This window comes from Callithrix jacchus, chromosome 3 (genome assembly GCF_049354715.1).
Source record: "Callithrix jacchus isolate 240 chromosome 3, calJac240_pri, whole genome shotgun sequence".
NCBI classification, from domain to species: Eukaryota; Metazoa; Chordata; class Mammalia; order Primates; family Cebidae; genus Callithrix; species Callithrix jacchus.
Genome location: NC_133504.1, coordinates 91,114,704 through 91,134,228, shown reverse-complemented (window position 1 = coordinate 91,134,228; position 19,525 = coordinate 91,114,704). Strand labels below are relative to the sequence as shown.

Here is a 19,525-nt window from a genome sequence, read left to right as displayed (position 1 = left end):
GCCGGCGCTGAGGCTGTGACAGCACCTCAGCGCGGCAGCTCTAGGCGCAGAGTAAACGAGACTGTTCCCCTTCTGACCGAGGTTTGGAGCCTGGGAAAGGCAGAGTCGCCCATTATGGACACAAGAAGGAAGACAGACAGGAGAATCCTGGGCAGAAAAGCACCATCAGTCTTCACGCCTGGCCCTGGGAACTAACAACTTGGACGTCCAATCAAGAGAACTAATCTGAAAGTTGGTAATTTCAAAGATAACAGGAGGATAAATTTACAATGATGGGAAGAAACCAGCATAAAAAGGTTGAGAATACTCAAAATCAGAACGCCTCTCCCTGTAAAGATAATCACAGTTCCACATCAACAATGGAACAAGGCTTGATGGAGAACAAGCGCATCCCAAAGACAGAATCACTCTTCAGGGAATGGATAATAAGAAACTTCTGTGAGTTAAAAGAACATGTTGTAGCCCAATGTAAAGAAACTAAGAACTTTGAAAAAAGGTTTGACGAAATCCTATTGAGAATAGACAACTTAGAGAGGAATATAAGTGAATTAATGGAACTGAAGAATACAATATAGCAACTCCGAGAAATATGCACAGGTTTAAACACTCGAATTGTTCAAGCAGAAGAAAGGATAACAGAGGTCAACGTCCAACTTAAAGAAAACAAGAAGACAAAATTAGAGATAAAAGGATAAAAAAAAATGAGCAAAGTCTCCAAGAAATGTGGGACTATGTGAAAAGACCCAATTTACGTTTGATAGGTATACCTGAATGTGACGGAGAGAATGAATCCAAGCTGGAAAATATCCTTCAGGATACTATTCAGGAAAATTTTCCTGAACTAGCAAAGCAGGTCAATATTCAACCCCAGGTAATACAGAGAACATCAAAAAGATATTCCTCAAGAAGAGCAACCCCAAGGCACGTAATCGTTAGATTCCCCAAGGTTGAAACGAAGGAGAAAATACTAAGGGCAGCCAGAGAGAGAGGTCAGGTTACCCACAAAGGCAAGCCTATCAGACTTACAGCAGATCTCTCAGCAGAAACTCTACAAGCCAGAAGAGAGTGGGGGCCAATATTCAACATCCTCAAAGAACAGAACCTTCAGCCCAGAATTCCATATCCAGCCAAACTAAGCTTCACAACTGAAGGAAAAATAAAATCTTTTATGAACAAGCAAGTACTCAGAGATTTTATTACCACCAGGCCTGCTTTACAAGAGCTTCTGAAAGAGGCATTACACACAGAAAGAAACAACCAGTATTAGCCTTACTAAAAATATACCAAAAAGTAAAGAGCACCAACATAAAGAAGACTTTTCATCAACGAATGGATCAAACAGCCAGTTAACATCAAATGGCAACAACCCTAAATTTAAATAGACTAAATCCCCCAATGAAAAGACACAGCCGAAACCCAATGGCATGTTACATCCAGACCTGTTTCACATGCAAGGATACACAAAGACTCAAAACAAAGGAATGGAGAAAGATTTACCAACCAAATGGAAAGCAAAAATAAATAAATAAGTAAATAAAAAGCAGGAGTTGCAATTCTCGTAGCGGATAAAATACATTTTAAAGCAACAAAGATATAGTGGTAAAAGGATCAATACAACAACAAGAGCTAACGATCCTAACACCCAGATACATAGAGACTTAGATTCAATGAGACAGAAAATTAATAAGGATATCAAGGACTCGAACTCAGATCCAGAACAAGTAAACTTAATAAATATTTATAGAGCTCTCCACTTCAAATACATAAAATATACATTCTTGTCAATACCACATCACACCTACTCATAGGTTTAAATGAAACATTGATTGGCCATTATTAATACCCATTTTTTTTCAGAATAAAGCAATATTTCCGTTCACCCTCCCTCTCTCTCTTCCTCTTTCTTTCTCTCCTTTACTCATTTTTTTTTCTTTCCTTCTCTCAAAAAAAGAAATCAACTTGTAAACCTCTAGATCCAGGTCGGCAATGTCTCTCTCATTTCTTGAATTCCTTCCTTTCCTTCCCCTCCCTCCCTCCCTCCCTCCCCCCTTCCTCCCTTCCTTCCTTCATCCCTTCCTTCCTCCCTCCCTCCCTTCCTCCTTCCCTCCCTTCCTGCCTTCCTCCCTTCCTCCTTTCCCCCCTAAAATAAATAAATAAATAAATAAAACTTTTTGAACTTAAACATAGATTTTCAGGTATGGAATTTATCTCTAATATCCACAGTGACTCAACCTGAGTCTTAATATATAATTATATTTTAGAGAAAAGGGAATTAAACATGAAACACTAAATTGAAAGTAATGTGAGAGAAATGTTTTTCAGTCTCTTCATACACACACATTATCATTAATTGAGAATCTAGTCGTCCTTCTTGCCTTAAGTTGATTTGATTCTGAATGAAATACAGGTAATTAGGAAATTTATAATGTAAGGAAGGTTAACACTGTTAGATTCTCTGCCAGTTCAATGAATGATCAACATCAAGGATCTACATATGCTGGGAAAAACTCATTGTCTACTCATTCAAAAGTATATGGAAAAAAGAGGCACTAATTTTTAAAAAGCTATTTTCATGTCAAAAAGGAACATCAAATATAATTAACAAAATATGCATGTTATCAAAGATTACAAAATTTAAAAAGAAACTCAAAATAGAGGAAAACACTCTTACCCTATTGGGAAATCAACATCATCACCATGAGCTGTCATGTGATAAAGTCCAAATTTAGCCAATTTAATATGTCCCTACAATAATAAAGAGAAGAAACACTATCAAATATTTTAGTATAATTGGCAAGGAAAATTATCATTATACATTTTATAACTAAAGAAACCATTATAAAGCAATATTTTATCAAAATACCACTATAAAAGATTTTTTTAAATACAATTTTATAAAAAACTATCTGCCAATTTTTAGTCTGCTTTACTCATTAAATATGCACATAGGCATATGTACACATATATCTCAAAATGACAAGCGACCTTTTTCTTTAATATTTTTGCTGTTACACTGTCTAGTTATTTCACAAAACAAAAAGGCAAAAATGTTTTCATCTGTCTTAAAACCCTGGTAAAAATGTTTTGTGATAATTTTCACAGAGGAAATTTTTTCCCAGGGTTGCAAGTCCATTTGTAGTTATAATTTAACTGTGAAATAGGAAAATTTAACTTGAAAAGATCAGTTCAAAAATCATCAAGATTTTGGTGAATCTGCTATATTGTTTGTGAACAAAAATAACTATCTTAAGTATGAGGTTCTTAATAAATGACAAATATAACTTTATGTCTTTTAAGTTTTTTCCCTTTTAATCTATAAGGCTTTGAAAATATTAAGTTGATCTTAAAATTGGTGTGTCTTCTCAAGAACATTATTTCCAAGTATTATAAAATATTTATATTTAAAAACAGTTTGGATTGATATGGCAATGATTCTTTACTGCCACAAACTTGAAATTAATGAGTGTAATTTTCACTTTCGCTGTTTGTGTATTTGTTTTGTAGAGACAGGGTGTCACTCTGTCATCCAGGCTGGAATGCAGTGGTATGATCATAGCTCACTGTAGCCTCAAACTCCTGGGCTCAGCAATGCTGTCATCTCGGCCACCCAAGTATTGATTTGGGAAAAGAACCAGAAAACAAGAATAATCCTACTAATACAGCAAATAATGCCCATGAAAAAAATTCTTTTAAGTTGTTTTTATATATTTTGTGAAGAGAAATAAAATTACAATTATTCTAGAAAATATACATCCTTGCTATCCATAATTCTCTTAACAAGGTTTACTAGCTTCTTAATGCCACATAAGATTTCCAGTAGAGAAGCAGTACTTCAATAGTAAAAGGAGGTAAAATGAACAGCTCGTATATAAGGAGATAAATAGAAGAGGAAAGGAGGAAGAAGAAAAATAGAGAAAACACAATGCAGTTGGTTTATATAAACAACATTCTAGCAAAAAGAGCCATTTTCTTAAAAATGAAAATAAATTCAGAGAAGTATGTTAGGAAGCCACAAGGCTTTAGAAAAAAGAATAAAATTTAGAAAACCATAAAGACAGAAAATGAGTCTAGTGGGAAAAAAATAATCCATGTGAAAGATATACAGATTAAATAATTTAAAGATTCTTTTTTCAAAAACCACAATTATATCACTCTCATATTATCTTTTCATTGTGAATATTCTTAAAACATATTCTGCTTCTATTGTTCCTCTGATTGAGTAGCCCTGATTCCAGTTGCTTCCAATTCCAAACAATATATAAATATTTATTACATGATTTAACAATTACCTTTCGGTCCAACAGGATATTATGAGGAGACAATGCCCTGTGTACTATACCATGTTTGTTCATATACTGCAAGCCCTGAAGAACCTCAAATGCTATGCACAAAACTGTTGAACAGCTACAAAGAAAACAAAAAGTCAAAGGTCAATTACAATGCAAATAAAGGACTTGATTTAACAAGTGAAATGTGACCTAGCATAAACATACAAAAAGTTATGTTTTTATTGCTCCTCTTTTATTCTGAGAAAATAAAATCTGTATATTTTCCAAAATATCTACCTCTACGTATTTTAGATTTTCTGATTATAATGGAATTGATCTGACAAAGAGCCTATAGTTTCCTAAAGATTACTGTAATTGCAGTATTTGGTCCTTCCAGGAAAGGACTTTAATTTTCGTGGTAAGTGCAACGAACCTATAGCAGGTTTGGCTTTGCCAAATTATCAGTTAAGTTTCAGACTTACTTATGGCAGAACTAAGTCACTAAAAACTATTCTGCTCCATACAAAATGCCTAAGCCACTGAAAATAGTATAACAATGTATTTTATGGTATACAGACACTAGCTTATTTTCCATACTCAACTTATAAAGCAACTTCTGGTCATTTATGATTAAGCAAACATTTCCCTTTAATTCTTATCCTATCTTCTACAAGTCATCCTTCACACAGATATCCTCCAGTTTCCTTCCCCTTTTCCCTCCTCTCTCTCACCATCCATCTCTCTAATTTTTTTTTCTAATTTGCAAGTCTATTCAAGTAAATTACCTGGAAACAGGTACTATATTTGGGTAAGTATTGCTACTTAGCAGGGGTAAGTAAAATTTGGAGCATGTTTTAATTTTATCATTAACTCTTTATAAAGTAGGGATTGTTTATTTGCAGACATTGGTGTCTGCATTAAAATTCTTTCCTGTCAGCATTTTTTTTTTGAAAAGTTTAAATCTCAGAATAAAATTTAAGACAAATGTAATATTGACATACAATTAAACTAGCTTTATTAATTATCCTATAATTTTTTAATCAATCACCTAGGAAATTTCCCCATATCTATGATACTAACATTTTGGTATATATTTTCCTATCTATCCATTTTTTTTAATTTTTCTAAAATCAAATTTGTGTTTGTAGATAGATACTAAACGTAATTTTTAAAACCAATACTAGAGATAAAATGGAATCATAAAAAAAATTCAATCCACAAACAGGCACAATAAAAGTAAAAAAGAAAAAAGGACAGAACAAATAGAAAATGACTAATAGATTTTCTATTTAGCAATAGTTATATTAAGTATAAATGGTCTCAACTCACAAATTAAAACATAAAGATTGTTAGATTTGATAAGAATTTAAACTCAGTTATACTCAGTCTATGAGAAACCCACACTAAATAAAAGACATAGGTTAAAACGTAAAAAATGGACTAACAGATTGCCCTGGGCTTGAGTGGGGGGGTGGGTGGACTACAAAAGAGTATGGGAAAATGTTGTGGTGTGAGGGAACTGTTCTATTCTTGATTTTGATGGTGCGTACATACCTTTGTTTATCAAACTCTTTGAACTTTACATTAAACAGGATAAATTTTAAGGTATGATGTAAATTATACCTTAATAAACCTGACTTAAAAAAAAACAGTTAATTGAATAAAATTTTTATAAAAATAATTGCAACCTGATTCTCTCTCTTAAATTAAAACCAAAAGAAATAACCAGGGATAGATAAAAGCTAAAATCTGCATCTCTTATCCTAGTTTGACTTTCCAATGGGAATCAGCAATTTTTGTTTTCAATTCTTCTGGTGATTAGACTTTTACTTACTTAGCATAACTAACTCTTCACTATGCAAGAGGATATAGTTGACGTATTTTCACAACTTTACTATTTTTCTTCCTCAACTCCTTTTTATTAGTTACATTGTTTTACATTATCAAATAATCATCAGCAATTGTTGTTTTCAATTCTTCTGGTGGTTAGACTTTTACTTAATATAACTAACTCTTTGCAAGAGGATACGGTTGACATACACAACTTCCCCATTTTTCTTCCCCAACTCCTTATCTGTATTAGTTATATTGTTTTTACATTATCAAATGATATGTGGGATAAAGGAAACCTACACTCCTTTCTGGAAGGTGAAACAAATAACTAAATAGATAATTTGAAGTGTAGCGATTAAATGAAGAAAAAAATAAAGTAGACAAGATATACAATGTGCTCAGGGAAGTCCTCACTGAGAAGCTGATCATTACGTAGAAATCTACAAGAAGTCATAAAGTCAGGTAGGTCTCCGGAAAATGTATGATTCGGACAGAGGACACAGCAATCAAGCCCTGAACTAGTATAATGTCAGCAGCTCACAAAAATATATTCAGTGCATACAGGAGAATGAGCAAAGAATAAAGTGACAGGAGATAAGCTCAGAGAGGTTGCTACAGGTCAGATGATGCAAGGCCCTTTAGGCCACTGTAAGGCCTTTGGCTTTTACTCTGAGAAAGATGGGAAGTGACTGGCACACTGCCATATGATAATAATGATTAACAAATATTTACTGTAGAACTAAGCAGAGAAGGAAATACAAACCTAGGCCACTTAAACCCTTGTTCCCAAGAGAAAATGTCTTAGTCATCAAGATTGAATGGACACCATAATTTTAGAACTCTACTTGTGAAGATTATCATCAGCTACTGTAATTTTTACATCTCATAATATTTTTATTTATTTTTGTTTATCTATATCTTTAGAAATTGTTTCATACAGGGAGCACGAGTAGGACATTTTCATGCATGGCTCATCTAAAAATATCTTATTCCTGCCTTTAAACTTGGCAAGAATTACTCCACTGTCTTACAGCATTCTTTATTAATAGCAAGAAGGCTAGTATAACTCTGATTCCAACTTTGTTGTAGACATCTGTTACTCCTTCCTGGGAAGCTTTGAGAATTATTTTTACTTTATCCCTACAGTTATAAAATTTCAGCCCAGTATGTCTAGTGTGAGCACATTTGTGCCAGTCAGCATTAAGCATGCATGCCCTTTTAATCTGAAGACTCGTGTTCCATTTACACAGAAACATTAACAAGGAAAATTTGATTTGTTATGTCTTTCACTATTTTCTCTCTTTCTTTCACTAAGTTGGAACTCTTAGGTAGATGAGAACTGGAATTATTTTTTTTTTATTTGATTTTTGTGAGTACATAGTAGGTATATATATTTATGGGGTACATGAGTTTTGATATAGGCATGAAATGTGTAATAATCACACCATGTAAAATGGGGTGCCCCTCAAGTATTTATCCTTTGTGTTATAAAAAATTCAATTCTACTTTCAGTTATTTTAAGATGTACAATTAAATTATTGACTATAATCATCCTGTTGTATTAACTTTTTGTTTTAAGAGCACAGTCTTTAGTCTTATCTATTATAACTTAATTCCAGGAGAGAGATATCCAGAGATCCAGAGAGAGAGAGAGAGAGAGAGAAATCCATTAATTTCTAGGATTTCTGTTATGTCCTCTAGTTGCTCCTTGTCGATACTGTTCTTTGGTTATGGATACATCACTCCTTTGAGTATCTCTGAGAATAGTTAGAACTCTTTTAATACTGGAAAAAAGAGTGATATCTTCATTTACTCTGTAGTGAGTACTTCTTCTCCACCCCTTCTCCAGGCTCTGGTTTTCTAAAAAAAAAAAAAAAAAACTATTTTTTTTGCCTCAAATATCTGGTAATCCAATCCCTGGCTGTCAGTCATATTTTGAAGTAAAGGAGTAAGTTGATATTCCCCATGATATGTGTAAAAAAGAAGCAATGAAAGTTACTATTTATAAAGAATTCTATTTAAATCGACTGTAAATTATTCCTTTTTATCAAATAAATTTCTCCCATATTAAACTGCCATATCACTGAGTCTCAAACAAATAGGGAATGTGCAAAACAAGCATAATTTGGGGTAAACAGAGTTTTCATAAACATCTTCAAAAAATAAACTGTACAAATGGCAATATCCCAAACTTAAGAAAAATTATTTGCAACTTACCAATAGTTAAAGAGGTAAGGATTTTATATAAAAGCACAATTACATTGATAAATATGTGCACATGAAATAAAACAAAGTCTTTCCCTTAAAAACAAAGAAAAACTTTCCATGGGATTAACAAAATATAAACCTAGTTTTATGAACTCATTTGGCTCTACAAGTCAATTTTAGAGTAGCTTCTCTTGTTCTTGTCTCTCATACAATTCACAGAATCTTAAAAACTGATGCCATATTCAGCTGTGACACTAGAGGACCTCAGCTGCACACTACTTCAATATAGATGTCTTTCTCGTGAAATTAAAACCAAATCTTTAAAGTAATTTTCCCATTGAACAGGTTCTGAAACTACTGAACACACAGACTACATTTTCTACTTTCTATGCTGTGCTTTTGCTAATTGTGATATATTAGATATTAGACATGCATGTCAAAAAGCACATTCATGTTCAAAATGAGCTGAACATACATACCAAAATAACTTTTAAAAAATTCAAACATATAAATGACATACCCTTTCTTAGCCATTACTTGAGAATACATGTTAATTACAATCTGATTTGCTTTTCTACCCTTTCATATTCTTATGATTCAATTTTTTAATCCGTTTTGAAATATAAGGTATAAAGAACAAAAAAAAGTATTTTCTATAATGAGAACGAATCAGTATTTGCAGAATTTTGTATATTTACTTGGTTTTTAAGTTATGGATCCAGAAATTTTTTAAGTACCTAATGCAACAGTAAAGTAAAACTAACATATGTCTAGTAATAATTAACATGTTATAGTTTAATTGAACATAGACACTAAGAGAAGATTTCGGATTAAGAGACTGGGATTCACACCATTAAATAAAAAAGATACTGACAGGGGCCAACAGGACTTTATCCTACACAAATCCCAGGTGAGAACTTGTTAAATAGACAAACACATCAGTAACCTAGAAAATGCAAAATTATAATTCAAATAAAAAAATATTCTATTCCTTTTGACATTTCCAGGAACTATTGTTACTTCAGGGCCTGGGTGGCTAACATTTACTTTTTCATCATTTTCCCGAACAAATGAACATAAGAACCTTTGGTTATGATAAATATATAAATAAGATGAAAAGGTAGTTTTTAAAATAATATAATTGATAACTTCTAATAAAGCAAAATGACATTTGAAGACATTTTTATTTATATTCAAACATATCAATTGAGTGGTTATTTGTTACTGAATCTGTGGGCCCCACAGATACCAAGAAGAAGAATTGATGTGCACTATCAACAAGCCTACAGTATACTTGGAAAGTTAGGTTTACAAACTGATAATTTTGTAATATATAAAATTTATACAAGTTAATATATAAGCAATTAACTTAGCAGATACGAAATTATTCACCCTTTTCCTTTGTCTTCAAAGAAAAATAAAACATAAAAATTCATTTATAACATTGATAAAACCAAAACAGACTCATAAAAATCATAAATCTTGGGAGGGTAAGCTTAAAACCTAAAAGAGAAAACCATTATCACCACCACCACCATCACCAAAAACGGACATTTAATAGTTTCTAGGTATAAGTCAACTCAGTTGTATTTGGATTTTGAACATGGCTTAATACATTTTCAAATCTATTCAGTTAGTGTAATTCCAGGTACATTTTGTTTATCCCTTTCCAGATGTATTTCAAAGGAAATTTAATGGCAGTGATTAAATCATTCATAAATCACCTGTAGCTGTTGGTTAAAATATACTGAGGCCAAGATCATGGATTTAGTACTTGTGCAGATTGAAGGACTTCACATGTTCACAGTCACAGGTTTTCATCTAACCCCAGCCCGTATTCCCAAATACAGATAGTTTGTTAAAACGAGACACTGCTCAACCTGTATTTACTTAAAACATCCAGATTTTTAACTACAATCTCCTATACTTCTCTGTTTCTCATTTCTGAGAACCTACTCTTTAAGCTCATCAAGACCTTCACGTCCCTGTTCTCTAGGGCTCCTCTATTACCCCAGCCAATCAGCCCCTTTTTGACATCCTTTTTTATTCTGACAGATGTAGTTTGTCATTTAAATTACTTTTTTTGTAAAGACTCTTAATGGCTACTCATTCAATGGCTCTCCCTTGTGGTAGAACTGAACTCCCTTTCTTGATTTCTGACAGTACACAGTTGTAGAGTTTCTTGATTTTATAGTAATTATTTCTATATAGGTTTGCCATTCCCACTGTACCTTGAGTATGTACTACCTTATTCAAATATGACTCCCTATACCTATCAGTGTCTGTAATGTGCATGTTCAATAAATATGTGTTAAAATACATATATAAAATAACATCACACAATGGGTACAAGGGGCAAAGATAAAGTATTTACCACTAATAGAGTAACATCTCAAGAGAGAATCTATAATCTTTTAGTCAGTCAAGAAAACATAAATTGCTCAAGTTTACCCAATGGCTATCCACAAAAAAAAATACTCATTTGCTGAAAATACAACTCGCCTGTCATTTATTTACCAAAAGAAGCAGGAATAAATCAGGATATACTGGGTAATAGGATAATCTTGTTAATATCTGTCTTAAACTGTAAATTAGACTAAATTATTGAGAGAGATTACTATTGCCCTCAAACTATCAGCTCATTTAGGTATTTCCAACATTTCCAAGAAGAGATGTTATTCGAATTGCAAGAAATAGAGGCCAGAAAAAGAGAATGAGAGATCAAGGTTGCTGAGATAGATTTGGAAGTCACTCATGTATAAGTGATAACTAAAACCACATATGCTATTTCCTCAGATCCATTATCCATGGTATTTCTAAGGGCCACTCCACAAGCCAAAACACCCGAACTGTCAGCTAACTAAGGGAGGAAACACATTTCTGCATTCTATGAGTTCAAGATGTTCTTTCACCTTATAAAACCTGATCACTCCCACAGAAATTTTCCTTTTGGTCTAAAACATTCCTTACTTGGTATCAGCCTGAGGTAAAATGTTAAAAGAGAGGAAATACAGATGAAATATATTAATAGTTAGCTACTGTGTAATCTAAACAATAGAGAGGAAAAATAAAATGCTTAGTAATGATTAATGTTCAGATAATATTACAAGTGTGTAGTCCTGTGTTATCTTCAAAGAAACTTTCCTTTATAACTTCAAGACAAAAGAGCTCAACTAGTATATAACTTTTAAAGACTCATTAGTTTATAATTCCAGAATCTGGGGAGGGTGCTTCCAATGATGAGCTGGTATCTTTGAGGCTTTTGACACTAACCACTTACTACATTTTGAAGTTTTGTTAAAAATACCATAATATTTAACAGAGCAAAAAGAATGAAAAATACAACACATTTCTGGAATTGAAAAAGGAAATAACACATTTCAGTACTAAGCACACGTTTTAGCCTGAAAGGACACCTATCCATGCTAAATTTAAGAATGTATTTACCTCAGATTCAGATGTCTTGAAATGGAAATTGCACTGATAAACTGCTACCTAAAGACTGTTTTAGAGTAAGTCTAAAAAAAGTAATCAGTCCACCTGACTTTCAATTGTGAGACTAGGCATATTTTACAATTTAGCTTTAACTTCAAAATAATCAAAATTGAATGCTGTAAGTCTGGAATGTATCTAATTCTCAATGGGATACAATAAATTGGGAAATTACCTTTCCAACTTGAATACTAGATAACTTTTCTTCTCAGCAGAAATTAACTTGGTAAGATCAAATACATATGGAAAACATAGTCTAGTGGTCTGAGGTTCAGAAATAAAGCCAGGAGGCTCTGTCACTGATTTATCATGCTTAGACAGTGTTCCAATTTCACCCTGCCTCCATCTGCAAGTTTATAAAGTAAAAAATATAACACCAAACAAGCTAAATTGAGATCAATGAGGTATCGGCACTGCAAAGAATCTTAATTATCTTAAAAGCAAAACAAAATAAACAAAAAATCCAAGTCCCCCTCAAAAACCCCAGGGTATTTCTAAAACTATAAAATTTATTTTGTTACATCATATGTATATATTCTATAAATTAATAAAGATTGCAAACTAAACTATTCTCCGGACATAACTGAATCAGCAGAACAGTTTTCTAACTTCTTTGTGAGAATAAAATCACCATTTGATATACAGGTAGGGAGGATCTCAAGGTTCGCTGCATATTTCCGCCCCATCAATGTTTTCTTCTCCCAAGCATTTTTTTCTATCCTTGCATAGAAACTTCAAAGCCTCTTTTGTCATCAGTCACTGATACTGGCTGTGCAAACACACTTGATAATAAGTCCAACTTCCCCTACCCTGGCAGCATTTGGGATGCTGAAAGGCTGCAACTTTTCTCTAAGACAGAACTTACCATCGCCTATAGTTGGTCAAATCTGTACCCTATATCATTTCAAAATGTTTTTTAAATTAAAATTAATGTATATATTGCCATATCAGAAAAGGAGAAGCAAATTTCTATTACAGTTCAGAATTTTGATTTGAGACCAATTCACAATTTTACATGAACCAATATTTTAGATGACGAATTTATCACTCTATCCATCTCAAATAATGAATGGGAGAGGGCCCGAATAATACGGATTGCTTATTATAGTGTCTTCAAGACAGCATAATTGCAAATAAAAGTTTGTCAAACTGAAATGTTCAGTTTAATAAGTGTTGGTCTGTCTTAAGTAACTTATGACCAGTATGACTGCTGAAAACACCCTATTTACTGTGTCCCTTCTATTTGTCAGCAGTTGGGGTGGTAGAGTGATTATATGTAGATCAGAGAATCCAAAAATTGTCAAATTTTGTTTTTCACTACTTCCACTAGACTCAACCTTCCTATGATTCATAAATAGGAAGACTGATAAAGCAAAATACCACTTTAACAGCCAAGGCTTTGTCTCCAAACATTAATATAGAATTCCACTGAGTTCTGCTTACCTTATGCACAAAAATTCTTTTTTTCCAAACCAGATCACTTTGAATGAATTAGTTCTATCTAGTTCACCTAACCTTGAACTAGACTTTCAGTTCTCAATACTATGATATAAGGAAGATTACACCAATTACAGCAAGTTTCACAAAAAAGAGTAAGAAAAAGTTCTTACCTTATATAATTCATAATGACTCAAGAATATGGCATAAAAATTGAAGAATAGTTATCTTTTAATAATTCAGAAAAAAAACAATATTGATAAATATGGATTCTCAGTTTTAGGTTCTCCTATGTGTGTTGTTTTCTTGTGCAAATCTGCAATCACTTATTTAAACCAGAATCTCTAAGATGGTACCTAATTTAGCTCAAATACTTTAAAACTGTTCTTAAGGCTGGGAGTGGGGGGTCATGCGTATAATCCCAGAACTTTGGGAGGCTGAGGTGAGAGGATCACATGAGGTCAGGAGTTCCAGACCAGACTGGCCAAGATGGTGAAACCCCATTTCTACTAAAAATATAAAATTAGCCATGTGTGGTGGTGGGCGCCTGTAATCCCAGCTACTTAGGAGGTTGAGGCAGGAGAATCGCTTGAACCCGGGAGGCAGAGGTTGTAGTGGGCCGAGATTGTGCCACTGCACTCCAGCCTAGGCAACAGACAAGACTCTGTCTCAAAAAACAAAACAGAACAAAACCAAAAAGTTGTATAAGTCAGTATCTCACATCATTCTACAAAGAGCACACTGATTTCTAGGTTTTCCATTACTGGAAGAATTTTAAGAACCTTTCACCAAAAGCAATGGTAAATAATTACCTTAAGGGCTTGTTAACACAGACATTGCTGGGTTCTATTCCCTGCAATTCTGATATAGTATTCAGGATGAGTCCCAAGAATTTATATTTCTAATAAGTTCCCAAGCGATCATGATGATAAACCACACTTTGAGAACCACTGTCCTAGAAGGCGAATATAAATGAACCTGTTTTACTTTCAGGTATACAGAAAGGTATAGTACATAAGAAAGATAATAGATTTCAGATTTAAACAGAACAAAGTTTAAACCCCTGGGTTATCTTTTTCTAGCTGTCATCTAATCTCTAAGTATCTTTCTTAATCTTTAAAATGAGGTAATAATAACCACTATTATAGCTATGTGGTAAAGTATAAATATAACATGCTTATAGAGCCTGGCATAAAGTATGTACTTACTGATGACAAATTTTTTGTCAACTAAGAAAATATCTAGGCTTACTCAGCTCCTAAGTCATTGTTTATTTAACTTTTAACTATATTTAAGGTAATACTGCATAGAGTAAAGATGTAATGGAATATAAGCAAAGCAAAGCAATCACATGCTTAAGCACAGTGTAAAAGTTTAAAATTTAAATCCCAATTACGGGTTCACTTCACTGAATTGTCTAGTATGTACAACTGAACGACCTCGTATTTCTACCTGCCTACAGTAATAGGTTAAAATAGTATCAATGATAAAGATAACCATATCACAACTACTCTAAGTCTAGCCCTTTAATAGGTCCATCAACCTTTTGTAATATGCAGATTTTTAAGTCACAAACTTTGTATAGCCCTTTAATAGGTCTATCAAACTTTTGTAATATACAAATTTTTAAGTCACAAACTTTGTGACTAAAGATTGGATCTGGATAAACATGAAAATTTGACCTTTGGCTTTATACAATTATAATCATAGCAACGAAATGTAAAAGAAATATAATTTAAGATGAAGTTCCTCTTGAAAAGGAGGAACTTAACTGTGATATTAACTGGGGTGTCTGAATCTTAGCCATAATACATTTTTCACAAAAATCATATATACATCACAGCAATGACTTTGAAACATAAGAAAATAAAATTTTTTTTCTTGACCTCTTTTCTATTTTTTTCTTTTTACAAGACCCTAAAATTTCAGCTGGGGATAAATTAAATATGGATTAAATGTGTACTATTAGGAGTTAAATGGGTACAACGGAATACACTGCAGCTGTAAGAAAGAATAAAGAGGGTCCGTATTAACTCTTGTGTAATCATCTTCAAAATACACCGTTAGATGTAAGGGAGAAAAAAGGCCGCCAGATGCAGTGGCTCACACCTGTAATCCCAGCACTTTGGGAGGCCAAGGCGAGACCAGCCTGGCCAACCTGGTGAAACCCTATCTCTACTAAAAATACAAAAATTAGCTGAGCATGATGGCGCATGCCTATAACCCCAGCTATTCGAGAGGCAAGAGAATCTCTTGAACCTGGGAGGTGGAGGTTGCAGTGAGCCAATATAGTGCCACTGCACTCTAGCCTGAGTCATAGAGTGAGACTCCGTCTCAAAAAAAAAAAAAAAAAAAAAAAAGACACAGCTCAGACCAATTCTATTGGATGCTTCCCTGTGTAAACAAGAATGAGATAAGATGTATGTCCAGATATTTAATTACAATTGCATACAGTGTGTCTAGAAGGACCTGTATGAGCTGGGAACACTGGACACCCTCACAGAGGGGAACTGGATAGCCAAGAGATGGAATTTTTTTGGTGTCTTTTTTTGAGAGAAAAAAAGAAAAAGAAAGAAAGAGAAAGAAAAAAAAAGAATGCAAGTGAGAAAGAAAGAAAAAAAGAATAAAAAAAAGAGGGAAAGAAAGAGGAAGAGAAAGTGGGAGAGAGAATGCGAGTGTTGCTTTATTGCCCAGGCTAGATGCAGTCTAAAAATGGGTATTGAAAACCTCTTTTATGCCAATAATTGTGCTTAACAATGGAGACAGGAAGGAATAAGGGAGGAAAATAACAAACAAGCAGCCAACCAATATTTCATTTAAACCTGTGAAATGCTATGCAATTACTGAGGAGTGATTTACTTCCAATTACATAGTCACTTTTAGAGTAGGAGTGATGTGGTACTGATAATAATGTCTGTTTTGTGTATTTGGGGTGGAGAGTTCTATCAATGTTTATTAAGTTTACTTGTTTCAGGTCTGAGTTCAAGTCCTGGATATCCTTGTTAATTTTGTGTCTCGTTGATCTGTCTAATATTGACAATGTGATGTTAAAGTCTCCCACTATTATTGTGTGGGAGTCTTAAGTCTCTTTATGAGTCACTGAGAACTTGTCTTATGTATCTGGGTGCTCCTGTATTGGGTGTGTATATATTTGGGATCATTAGCTCTTCTTGTTGCATTGATCCTTTTACCATTATGTAATGTCCTTCTTTGCCTCTTTTGAACTTTGTTGCTTTAAAGTCTATTTTATCAGAGGTGAGATAAAGTCCTGCTTTTTATTTATTTATTAATTTTTGCTCTCCATTTGGTTGGTAAATATTCCTCCATCCCTTTGTTTTGAGTCTTTGTGTATCCTTGCATGTGAGATGGGTCTGGATGCAGCATACCGATGGGTTTTGACTTTTCCATCCAATCTGCCTGTCTGTGTCTTTTGATTGGGGGATTTAGTTGATTTAAATTTAGGATTAATAATAATATATGTGACCTTAATACTGCCATTTGATGCTAGCTGGCTGTTTTGCCCATTAGTTGATGTAAATTCTTCATTATGTTGATGCTCTTTACTTTTTGGTATATTTTTGGAAAGGCTGATACCAGTTGTTCCTTTTTATGTGTAGTGCTTCTTTCAGAAGCTCTTGTAAAGCAGGCCTGGTGGTGATGAAATCTCTAAGTAATTGCTTGTTCCCAAAATATTTTATTTTTCCTTCGCTTGTGAAGCTTAGTTTGGCTGGATATAAAATTCTGGATTGAAAGTTCTTTTCTTTAAGGATGTTGAATATTGGCTCCCACTCTCTTTTGGCTTGTAGGGTTTCTGCTGAGAGCTCTGCTGTGAGTGTGATGGGCTTCCCTTTGTGGGTAACCTGTGCAGTGACCACACTGGCTGAAACAGCAGCGCTGAGATTCATGGCGCTTTTCTGCCCAGGAATCTCCTGGTCTGGCTTCCGGCTTCAGTCCCCCTCCCAATCAGCTGAATGGGTGACTCTCCCTTCTTGGAGCTTCAAATGCCAACTAAAAGGGCACCCAGTCCCGCATACTTCTTACTGAGAACCACCGCGCTGGGACACCAGCAAAACAGCCGCGCTGGCCAAAAGAGTCCCACTGGCAAACCATGGGGCTCCTCCACTGGGAATCTCCTGGTCCATAAGCAACAAGAATTCATCTGGAAGTCTGGTGTCCACTCAGTCCCTGCACCTTCACTGGGAGCTGCAACCCTGAGCTGCTGCTAGACAGCTATCTTGTATCTCTCTTGACCTCTTTTCTAAAGCAAATGAACTTTGTTTATAGGGGCAGCAAGTAGAATTGAAATCTAATAGAAAATCTTTCTGTGTTTGAAATTGTATTTTTAGAATAAGTGTCTTTTGTTTGCTTGCTGGTTAGCTTGTCTGAAAGGAGGCCCCCAAAAAGATTTGGGCACATCCTAACCCCTGGTACCTGTAAATGTTACCTTATTTAGAAAAAGGATGTTTTCATTTGAGAAAATCAAACTGGATTATCCAGATAGGCTCAAAATCCAATGATGAGCGTTCTTATAAAAGAGAGACACATAGAAGAGAGGATACACAGAGGAGAAAGTGATGTGAAGATACAGGCAAAGAATGAAGTGATGTGGCTACAAGCCAAAGAAGCGAAGAAATGCCAACAGGCACCAGAAACTGGAAAAGGAATGAAAGGATTTTTACTGAGAGCCTCCAAAGGGAGTGTGGCCCTGCTGTGTGTCTGATAGGCTTCCCTTTGTGGGTAACCTGACCTTTCTCTCTGGCTGCCCTTACCATTTTCTCCTTCATTTCAACTCTGGTGAATCTGATAATTATGTGCCTTGAGGTTGCTCTTCTTGCAGAATATCTTTGTGGTGTTCTCTGTATTACCTGGAGTTGCATATTGTCATGCCTAGGTAGGTTGGGAAAGTTTTCCTAAATAATATCCTGAAAAGTATTTTCCACCTTGGATTCATTCTCTTCATCACATTCAGGTACACCTATCAAACATAGATTAGGTCTTTTCACATAGCCCCATATTTCTTGGAGACTTTGCTCATTCCTTTTTAACATTTTTTCTCTAACCTTGTCTTCTCATTTTATTTCATTGAGTTGGTCTTCGACCTCTGATATCTTTTAAATCATATAATACTCTCAACAGAGATTCAAAAAAGCATTTGACAAAATTAAATACTCACTTCTGATTTTAAAATCCCTCAGCCAGTTAGAAATATGAGTACCTAACTCAATCTAATAAAGGGCATTATACGTAAAAATCTTACTGCTAAGGCTATACATAACGTGAAATACTTAACATTTTCCCTGAGATTAAAAAAAAAAAAACAAAACAGGTAATGTTGACTATTCAATATTTGTATTCAGCATTGTAGTGGAGGTCATATCTAGTGAAATAGGTCAAGAACAGCAAGTACAAGGTATAAAGATTAAAAGAGATGTTGTAAATATTTCTATTTAATAATGATATAGTTGTTTAAGTAGAAATCCTAAGGAATACACCAAAAAAACTATTTCAACTAATAAATAAATATAATTTAGCAAAGTTACAGAAAAAAGGTTAATATAAAAAATTCACATATTACTATATATTAAAACTAAATTTTACCTACAATCATATCAAAAACATAAGTTACTTACGAAAAAATTTAACAAAAGTAATGCAAGAACTCTACATTATAAACTATAAAATACTGTTGAGAGAAATTAAGGAAGACTTAAAAATTTGGAAAGAAACAACATGTTCATCTACTGGAAGACTCAATATTGTTAAAAGGGCTGGACACAGTGGCTCACATCTGTAATCCCAGCACTTTGGGAGGACAAAGCAGGTGGATCACCTGAGGTCGGGAGTTCGAAACCGGCCCAACCAATACAGACAAACCCTATCTCTACTAAAAATATAAAATTAGCCAGGCATGGTAGTGCATGCCTGTAATCCCAGCTACTTGGGAGGCTGAGGCAGGAGACTTGCTCGAACCCCAGAGGTGGAGGTTGCAGTGACTCAACATTATGTCATTGCACTCCAGCCTGGGCAACAAGAACCAAACTCTGTCTCAAAAAAATGTGTGTGTGTGTGTGTGTGTGTGTGTGTGTATTTAAGACACCAGTTCTTCCCAAATTGATCCATACATGCACTGCAACCTCAATCAAGATGCCAACAGGACATCTTTAGAAATTGAGAAACGTACTATAAAATTTATATAAAAATGAAAAGAACCAACAATAGCTATAGCATTCCTGAAACAGAAAAACAAATTGAAAAATTTATACTTACTGACTTAAAGATTTACTATA

The 19,525-nt window shown here is 34.1% G+C and overlaps 1 protein-coding gene across 19 annotated transcripts in view; it reads right to left on the bottom strand.

Annotated features, from left to right (window-relative positions):
• The window catches only part of TBCK (TBC1 domain containing kinase), a 291,657-nt gene that overhangs the window by 225,796 nt on the left and 46,336 nt on the right, over positions 1-19,525 (bottom strand). For 12 of the 19 annotated variants that reach the window (XM_054253081.2, XM_078366726.1, XM_054253080.2 and 9 more), the window contains exons 4-5: positions 4,290-4,404; positions 2,672-2,745 (exon numbers count right to left, since the gene is read on the bottom strand). The exons of 4 other annotated variants lie outside the window; for them this stretch is intronic. In XM_054253081.2, the coding sequence (XP_054109056.1) occupies positions 2,672-2,745; positions 4,290-4,404 (189 nt within the window). Of the gene's footprint in view, positions 1-2,671; positions 2,746-4,289; positions 4,405-7,914; positions 7,962-19,525 lie in introns of all 19 variants that reach the window. 3 more of the 19 variants (XM_054253088.2, XM_078366731.1, XM_078366734.1) reach the window with 1 other exon arrangement.